General features: G+C 58.9%; 1 protein-coding gene across 2 annotated transcripts; it reads left to right on the top strand.

Moving 5' to 3' along the window:
- Positions 1–6,511: 6,511 nt before the first annotated feature.
- On the top strand, positions 6,512–9,227 carry KHK (ketohexokinase). Of its 2 annotated transcripts, XM_048297491.1 has the most exons (8): positions 6,513–6,714; positions 6,792–6,908; positions 7,109–7,243; positions 7,772–7,844; positions 7,935–8,081; positions 8,629–8,717; positions 8,793–8,950; positions 9,055–9,227. In XM_048297491.1, exons 1-8 carry the CDS (start codon positions 6,599–6,601, stop codon positions 9,138–9,140), a joined length of 921 nt encoding a protein of 306 aa, XP_048153448.1. In that variant the 5' UTR covers positions 6,513–6,598; the 3' UTR covers positions 9,141–9,227. The 2 variants fall into 2 exon arrangements, with proteins under 2 accessions (XP_048153449.1, XP_048153448.1); XM_048297492.1 differs by lacking the exon at positions 7,935–8,081 and having other exon boundaries at positions 6,512–6,714.
- Positions 9,228–9,244: the final 17 nt, after the last annotated feature.

The raw sequence follows: 9,244 nt of genomic DNA, 5'->3' as shown, positions 1-9,244 counted from the left end.
TAACCCCATTCTTACACTTCATCACTTCACTTGGCTGTTTCCTGGCCTGGCCTGGCCTGCCAGGGCGCTGGGGTACTGTGCCCACCACTGCGTCCTGGGAAGGGGCGGGATGGTGGTGGTGGGAGGTCCCAGGGGTATGGATGGTAGCCCAGGCTCCAGGCTGGGTGTGTTTGGGGGTGTTGATCGTAGAACAGACTCCAGGCTGGGTCTGGGGCACTGGCACCTCCTCAGAGATTTAAGCAGTTTTGGTCATAGTTCCTGTGCCGATACTTCGGTGCAGAAATATCAGGATTTGGGGCCAGGCAGAGGCGGGTGTCCAACCCCAGTTTGTGCCCCAGCTGTCGTGGGAGCTCATTAATGGTGAGGTTGGGACTGAGCCTTTTGTCCTCAGGTGCTCTTGGCATCTTCAGTGCCATTGTCAGGTGAGCACCAGGGACACTGTCTGTCTGTCTGTCTGTCTGTCTGTGTCTGGGTTCTTTAGCAGTTCATTGGGGGTTGGTGTGGGAGAGGGCCAGGTTGTGGCTGTTCTGTTAATGCAGCTCCACTGTTGGTGATGTGTAAAAAATGTGTGAGAAAATATCATCAAATCACTTTCAGGACCATCCAGTGCTGCCCCCTCCTGTGGGCAGGGACACCCTCCACTGTCCCAGGCTGCTCCCAGCCCCAATGTCCAGCCTGGCCTTGGGCACTGCCAGGGATCCAGGGGCAGCCCCAGCTGCTCTGGGCACCCTGTGCCAGGGCCTGCCCACCCTCACAGGGAACAATTCCTTCCCAGTATCCCATCTAACCCTGGCAGCGGGAAGCCATTCCCTGTGTCCTGTCCCTCCAGGCCCTTGTCCAAAGTCCCTCTCCAGCTCTCCTGGAGTCCCTTTAGGCACTGGAAGGGGCTCTAGGGTCTCTGCAGAGCCTTCTCCAGGCTGGACATTCCAAGCTCTCCCAGCCTGGCTCCAGAGCAGAGGAGCTTCAGCCCCTGGAGCATCTCCGTGGCCTCCTCTGGACAGACTTTTACCAGTTTAACTTTAGGATCAGTGGGATCCCTGCTCACAGGCAGTCATTCTGGCACTGCACAGCCAGGCTCGGGCTCTGGTTCTGTCCTGCCCTGGGGCAGTAAATCCAAACGTGAGCAGATTCTTTGGGAAATTGTTTCTGTGGGATGGCATTCCCACTGTCAGCAGGAGGTGGAGATCCAGAGCCATGACAGTAATTCTTGGGGAGGAAGGAATTGAAAACTACAAAGGGCTCAGTCTTTCTGTATTCTCCCTCCACTGTGTCCACTTGAAAGATTCCCTATCCCATCCTGGGATCATCCCTGGGCGATGACGGCTCTGGCCCCTCACTGCCCATGGGGTGCAAAGGGAAGGAGAGATTCCTGCTGGTGACTTTCTAAGAGTTACCAATCTTAGAAGGATCATTTTCCTTCTAATCATGAGAAGAAAGAGTTTTATAAGGAAAATGGGTGTGAGAGTCCTCCTACAACTCCTAGAATCATGGAATCATTAGGACTGGAAAAGCCCCCTGCCACCATTGAGTATTCCTGACCATTCCTCCAGCACTGCCAAGGCCACCAGTGACCCCTGTCCCCAAGTGCCACAAGCACACAGCTTTTAAATTCCCCTAGGGACGGGGACTCCACCAGTGCCCTGGGCAGCTGTGCCAGGGCTGGACAGCCCTTTCCAGGAAGGAATTCTTCACAGTGCCCAACCTGAACCTCCTCTGGCACAGCTTGAGGCCATTTCCCCGTGTCCTGTCCCTTTTCCCTGGGAGCAGAGTCTGGCTGCCCCCTCCTGCCAGGGAGTTGTGCAGAGCCAGAAGGTTTCCCAGAACCTCCTTTTCTCCAGGCTGAGCCCCCTCCCCAGCTCCCTCAGCCGCTTGTTGTGCTCCGGACCCTGTGCCCTTCCAGTCCCATGTTCTGACCTGCCTGTTCTAAGCTGGATCGTTCTCATGGTTACCGCAGGGTTAACCCCCCTCCAGGGTCTGCGGATGGGCAGAGCCGTGCTGGGGGGTGCTGCAGGCTCCTTTTGGCACAGTAGGATGGGACTGAGGCAGCTGAGGAAGATTATCCTTTACCCATTAACCTTCACTGTCCATGAATGCTTTCCAGCAAGTGGGGTGGACAATGAACCCACTGAGCAGGGGAAGATCAGCTGCTCTGGATCTGCTGCACCTGCAGATAACCCGGGCAGTGAGAGGGGTCCTAATTATCCTTGATAATTAGTCAGGCAAATCGTGTGCCTGAGCATGGGAGGGAGCCCAGGTGTGCAGGGATGTCCCACCTCGGCATCATTAACACCTGACATTGTAATTCCGGGGGAAGAATTGGAATGGAGGGATCAAGTGAAACTAAAATCACAGGTTGGAATGTCAGACATGTTACTCACTCCCAGGCATATCAAGGAACCAGCCACCCCCAGCACAGGGATCAGCACCCCCTGACCTCAAGAACCAAGGTCCCCCTTGACCCCAGCTCAGGGCTGAGGAATGTAGGGAGCCATGGGGTCAGGGTTGGCATTGGGCATTTCCAGAGCTGTAATTCCAAGACATCCAGAGTCTCACTCCTGTGGTTCAGAGGCACCATGATGGCAACTGCAGAGAAAATACCCCAAACGCTGACACCATCACAGTTTCAAGATGGGGAACAGCCCTTTTCCTCCTCTAAATTGAAATTAACCAAGGACGTGTGCCTGGGCAGCGGCACAGGGAGTCCTGTCACGGGCCAGTATCAAAGGAAGCTTTGGTGCTAGGCTCTCGTATCCATCGGGTTTATTGGCACAGATCAATCACAGCATCTCGTGCCTCAAAAGAGGGACCCAGACAAAGAAACCCCTGGGGATTTCATGGAATGATTTGGGTTGGAAGGGACCTTAAAGCTCATCTCACTCCACCCCCTCCCATGGGCAGGGACACCTTCCACTAGACCAGGTTGCTCCAGGCACCTGAAAGGACCCATCCTGTGTGTGCATGTCCATATGTCCATATGTGTGTCTGTCTGTCCGTGTGTGTGTCCACGTTAAAGAAACTTCCCTGTCCGAGCATCCTGGAACCACTCTGGCAGTCACACTTGCAGCACCTGAGCTGCAGCTGCACCTGCCACATTTCCCTGGTCAGACCAGCTCCCCTCAGCAGCTCAGCCCCAGGTTTCCCATCACAGTCTCAGATGTCCCAGTCTTCGAAATAATTTAATCTTGGTGCAATAACTAATAACAAAATAATAGCCCGAGGTGGTGCCTCTGAGAAAGGACCCCAAACAAAGGGTCCATAGTCCATCATCATTTTGAGTTGCCTCCAAATTTTCCCCTCATCTCTCTCCTGCTGAGCTATTCCTCTCATACACAGACTCAGGGACTGTCAGATTTGGCCCACGATCAGAGTCCCCACAGCACATTGTCCCTGTGAATGTGACAATCCTGCTCTTCCCAGAACATCCCTGCTGCATATCACTCCTGCAAAAAGCAGCCCGAGAATCTGGACTGACATTGAGCCATTTTCCTCTTCCCAGCTGGGCTGCACATGCCAAAGCCCCCAGTTCTGCTCCATGTGCCTCCTCTACGCTGGGAGGGGTCCTGCTCCTGGTCTCTGTCCCTGGGTCCCCACAGCAGCCCTGGAATGGCACTGTCCACGCTGGATGATGTAACCACGGGGCTGAGCTGTGTGAGGGAACAACAGCTGCCTCAGTCCGTGGGTTGCCTGGAATGTACATCCCTTGCTCACATTGGTGATGCTCTTCTCCACCATCAGACAGGCATCAGCCTTGCTGGATTCCAGGTGTTCCTTCCTTTCCAGCCCCTTCCAGGTGCCTGTTGTGTGGCATTGGAGCTTGGCACTGAGCACAGACTGGTGCTGCCACTGCACCTGGAGCCACCTGTGACCACCTCTCCTGGGCCCTCATTCCTGTGGTACCTCTCCACAAGTGATTCTGTGTCTTAGTCCTTGGCTGCCTCAGTCAGAGGTTTAGTCAATTCTTCCAACCCAGGAATCCACGGCCAACAAAATCTCACACCTCGTATGTGCTTTTTGTGACCAGATGTGGGAGCTTAATCACGTTCTCTCTGGATCTGTCATTCACTGCCCCTTCCCCAAAATGAAGCCTAAATATTTCCCTTTCCTTTTGGCCCAGCTGAGGTTTGGATGGAGATGCACCTGTTCACAGGGCAACACATCCAGGCACTGCCACCTCTGTCCCATTTGCTACGGATAAACAGGAACCAACTCCACAGAGCCGACTGGCACAGGAACTTTGTACCCTGGTACCTTTTGTACCAGTCTATTAAGAGCCAAAATTCTCTGCAGATTCAAGGGGTCAAACCTTCAACCACCGGAATACCCCAGCAGAACCTTAAAAGCATTTTCTTATTTCTTCTTTTAAGTATCCAAAGCCTTTTCCTTCCCTCCTCCATGAAGGGGCCATACCAATCATCGGGCACCAGAACCCCTTTCCTGCTTGTGGTGGGACTCTTCAGATCATCCTCCTGGAAGGAAATGAAACCGTTTCCCCCAAGTTAATATAAATAACACTAATTTTAAAATTCAAATGGTTTCCAGTTGCTGTGCGAGTGCAGCAGACCAGGCACAGGTGACACCTTCAGTTATGGACAGAACACAAATTCCTCAGCAACAACCACAAGTTCTCCTCATTCGGAAAAAGTCTTCAAATATTATGTGCATGTTTACTATCCTCTCACCTAACAGTAATTTACATGTAGCAAAATGTACTTTTAGAAATAGTTTTTAGAAACACACACAGAATAACCACCATTACAAGCACCAGTCCACAGGAATCTTATACAGATACAAAAATAAAGCAGTGTTTCAGCTGACATTTGCCCTCTGGAGAACCTGCTCCTGGTGTAGGATTTCAACTTTACACCGCAACAACACATCCAGACAGGTACAAACAGCCTAGGATGGAGATGAGGTCTCTCTGGATGCAGACCTCCCTGAATTCCTCTTTTTGAGGAGACCCCACGTGCACATAACCCGAAGTGACCATCTCCGTGTGTTTGTGCTCCAGACACGGTGTCTGGGCACCAACTGCCTCTTTGGTAGCTGCAAAAGAAACTCTTGAAGTGCCGTGAGGGAATTACCATTAAACACCATCTCTAGCACATGATAGAGCCCGGGATTTTAAACAATTTCTCTCTTAATCTTCTAAAATGCTTCAACAGCTGCCATCAACTTTTTCTCTCTCTCCCAGGTCAGTGAAGCCTCAAATCATCCCCACTGTTCCCCACTGCACAATTTCAGCCAAGAGTGTCCCCTTGCTGCATTGGAAGTACTAAAAATAGTCATAAAACCCCCTTTGGCTTCAGCCTCCAGCACGCCTTACGAGAGAGTCCAGACGTCTCCAAACCTGACAAGACTCCAAACCCTCCCGTGCACCCTCAGTCCCCTGCACACCTTGGATGAGACCCCAAATGCCCCAATTTCCCCTCAGGCTGCTCAGGTCGTGCATTTGCACTCAAACCAATGCAGGAATTTCCCAGACTGGACAAAACGCTGCACCCACAGACAGACTGAGAGAGTTGGAGCAATTTAGTCACAGATCCTGATCCTTGATATTGAATCTGCTCCGGGAATTTTAACACTCACTTTTGGCTCCTCCTTGCTCCAAAGATCCAGGTGGGCTCACCCAGTGCTGGCAGGTGGGTGTTTGGAGCAGGGAGGGCCTGAAGGGGATGGCCCAGGGTCACCAAGCTGTTAAGGAAACTTTCCCGTCTGACCATCCCGGAGCTGCCCCGGCAGCCACACCTGCTCCACCTCAGCTGGGACCAAAGCCCCTTTGCAGCTGCACCGCCCACCCTTCCCCAGTCAGAACAGTTGCCCTCACCGGCTTGGCCACAGGTTTCCCATTGCGGTCTCAGACATCTCAGTCCTTAAAGTAATTTAATCATAGTTCATAAATTAAATAACAAATTAGCAGCCCGAACTGGTGCCTCCGAGAGACCCCAAAGAAAGGACCCTGTGGGCTCTTACCCCCTCCCAATCTGAGCGCACGAAAGCCTGGAGTCTTCAGCTCGCTCGGTCCTGGTGTCCCGTACCTGGCGGGGGCACAGGTCCCCGGGCCTTTTATTGTGCGAAGGGTCGGCAGGTCGGGCCCCTCGCCGGGGGCTCCCACGGACACCTCAGCCCGGAGCTGCCCCCGAGCTGCCAGCACTGAATGTGCTGAACAGCCGTGTCCGTGTGTCCGTGTCCGTGTGTCACGGGGGGGTTGCATGTGTCCGTGTCCGTGTGTCCGTGTGTCACGGGGGGGTTGCATGTGTCCGTGTCTCCATGTCTACCTGGGCACCCCGGTCCCCGCTCCCGCCCTTCGTGCGCGCGCCGTGCGGCGCGGGGGGCGCGGCCGGGGAGGGCCCCGCATGGCCACGCCCCCACAGCCACGCCCCGTGCATGGCCACGCCCCCTCGTGCGACCACGCCCCATGTGCGACCACGCCCCATGTGTGGCCACGCCCCCTATGCCACGCCCCCCGAGGGCCCGGTGCGGCGGCGGGCGCCGATTGGCGGAGCGGCGAGGGGGCGGGGACAAAGCGCTGCCCGTGCCCGTTGCGGTCCCGGTCCCTGTCCCGGTCTCGGTCCCGGTCCCGGTCCCGCACCGCAGCGGGATGGCGGCAGAGGCGGGCGGCGCCGCGGGGAAGCGGCGGATCATGTGCGTGGGGCTGGTGTGCCTGGACATCATCAGCGTCGTGGAGTCTTTCCCAGCCGAGGATTCCGACACCAGGTACCGGCAACGGGGGGGGTTCCTCCAGTGTTCCGCAGACCGGCCCTGCGCCCACCGCAACCTCCCGCCCCCCGCAGGTGCGTGTCACAGCGATGGCAGCGGGGCGGGAACGCCTCCAACTCCTGCACGGTGCTGTCCCTGCTGGGAGCCTCCTGCTCCTTCATGGGCTCGCTGGCCCCCGGCCCCGCCGCTGAGTAAGTGGAGTGCGGGGCACCGGGTCGACCCGCTCTGATACTTCTTTGGCCCCTCCGTGTTGCTGCCGCCGGCCCCGACCCTCGGCCCGACGGCGTGGCTGTGGTTCCCCCGTTGCCCGCCCGCCTCCGCCACCACCACCAGCGTCCGCCGGGGCACCCATTCCCGCGGCGCCCCTCATCCCGCTCTCTGTCCCCCAAAGCTTCATCGCGGCGGATTTCAAGCGTCGGGGTGTGGACACGGCGCACGTGGCCTGGCAGCCCCGCGGAGAAGTGCCCTGCGCCTGCTGCCTCGTCAACGCCACCAGCGGCTCCCGCACCATCGTCCTGCACGACACGTAAGGAGGGCCGCAGTCCCGGCTCCGGTGGCCATGGGCAGCGCTGGGCTGGGCCAGCTCGGTTTCACGGGTCCCTCCCGCTGCCTGACGGGGGTAACCAAGTGCCAGATGGGGTGACTGGCTGTAATCCCCCACACACGGTCACTGCCAATGGCCCCGGCAGCCCTGTCATCTTCGGTGCCGCTGCCAGGATTTTGGTGATATCTCCACACAGCCACACGCTCTGGAGTGCAGGGCAGCCGGCGCAGCCCCATGGCGATAACCTGGATCCCTCAGCTGTGCCAAAGGGTCAGGGGTTGCTATGCATGGCTGACCCCCAGGCCCCAACCTGGCCACCACTGTGCTGCCCTTTGACTCCAGCTCAGGGCCCCAGGGGCCATCATTAATGATTCACCCGGGCAGTGCTTCTTCGTCCAGAACCTCTGTCCAGGCAGCATGGGGCCCTCCACGGCCCCTGGAAGTGCCCTTCGCCCCGGCCGCGTGCCAGGCCGAGGGTCCCCCTTCTCCCACCTGGCCTCTGTTCTACAGGAACCTGCCTGACGTGACTGCTCGCGACTTCGAGCGGGTCGATCTTTCCCAATACAAGTGGATCCACTTCGAGGTGAGCCCGAGGCTCGGGGGGTTCCAGAATCTAGGGGATCCCCGGCGCTGGGGAAAGTCCCTCGGGCTGTAGGTGAGCCCGTGTCCGCAGGCCCGGAACGCGGCGGAGCAGGGGGCGATGCTGAAGCGTGTGGAGCGGCACAACCGGGCGGCGGCGCCGGGGCGGCGGGTCCGGATCTCGGTGGAGCTGGAGAAGCCGCGGGAGGAGCTGCTGCCGCTGATGGGGCGGGGCCACGTGGTGCGGGGCCGGGCGATGGGGCGGGCGATGGGGCCGGGCGATGGGGCCGGGCGATGGGGCCGGGCGATGGGCCGGGCGATGGGGCCGGGCGATGGGGCCGGGCGATGGGGCCGGGCGATGGGGCCGGGCGATGGGGCCGGGCGATGGGGCCGGGCGATGGGCTGGGTGATGGGCCGGGCGATGGGGCCGGGCGATGGGGCCGGGCGATGGGCCGGGCGATGGAGCGGGATCACCTGTCCGCGGCGCGGCCAAAGGCGTGGCGGGGGCGAGCTCGGGACGGGAGTGGTCAGATCTGCGAGGGGCGCGGCCCAACGGGAGTGGGGAGTCCTGGTCCGGGGAAGTCAGGGCTCGGGGGGTTTGGATCTCGGGGCGCAGCCGGGGTGTGGGGACCACAGCTGGGGTCTGAGAGTGTGGTCGGGGTGTGAGCAGGGGGTGCAGGCGGGGTCTGGGAGTTCAGGAGCGGTCTGGGGATGCCACCAGGGCGCACCTAATCCCACCTGGCTGGGGGTGCCGGGGGCTGCCCCCTGCCCCAGCCCCTCTTCCACAGGTGTTCATCAGCAAGGACCTGGCCCGGCACTTCGGGTACCAATCGGCCCCCGAAGCCCTGCGGGGGCTGCGGGGCCACATCCAGCCAGGGTAGGGGGGTACCTGAGAGGGGGCGGGGGCCGGGGGGCACATGGTGTGCCCCAGACCCACCTCACACTCCCCCAGGGCCACGCTGATCTGCGCCTGGGCTGAGGAGGGGGCTGATGCCATGGGGCCCGACGGGGAGCTGGTGCACTCGGACGCCTTCCCCCCAGAGACCCTCGTGGACACACTGGGGGCTGGGGACACCTTCAATGCCGCCGTCATCTTTGCGCTTGCAGAAGGTGGGCACAGACATGGCACGGCCAAAACACGGCCACGGTTCAGTTTGGCGTGGCCACGGTACGGCCACAGCACGGCCACATCTCATCCTGGGCCCCATCCCCAGGGAGAACCTTGCAGGATGCCCTCACCTTTGGCTGCCAGATCGCGGGCAGGAAATGTGGGATCCAGGGCTTCGATGGCATTGTCTGAGCTTGTGCCTGGAGACCTCAGCACCCCTCAGGCACACCACATCTCCACTGCACCCAGCAACTCCCCAATAAAACCCCATGTGCACCACTACTGCCTCCTGCGTT

The sequence above is a fragment of the Corvus hawaiiensis genome, chromosome 3 (assembly GCF_020740725.1).
Source record: "Corvus hawaiiensis isolate bCorHaw1 chromosome 3, bCorHaw1.pri.cur, whole genome shotgun sequence".
In the NCBI taxonomy this organism is placed as follows: domain Eukaryota; kingdom Metazoa; phylum Chordata; class Aves; order Passeriformes; family Corvidae; genus Corvus; species Corvus hawaiiensis.
This window is presented reverse-complemented; position numbering and strand designations above follow the sequence as displayed.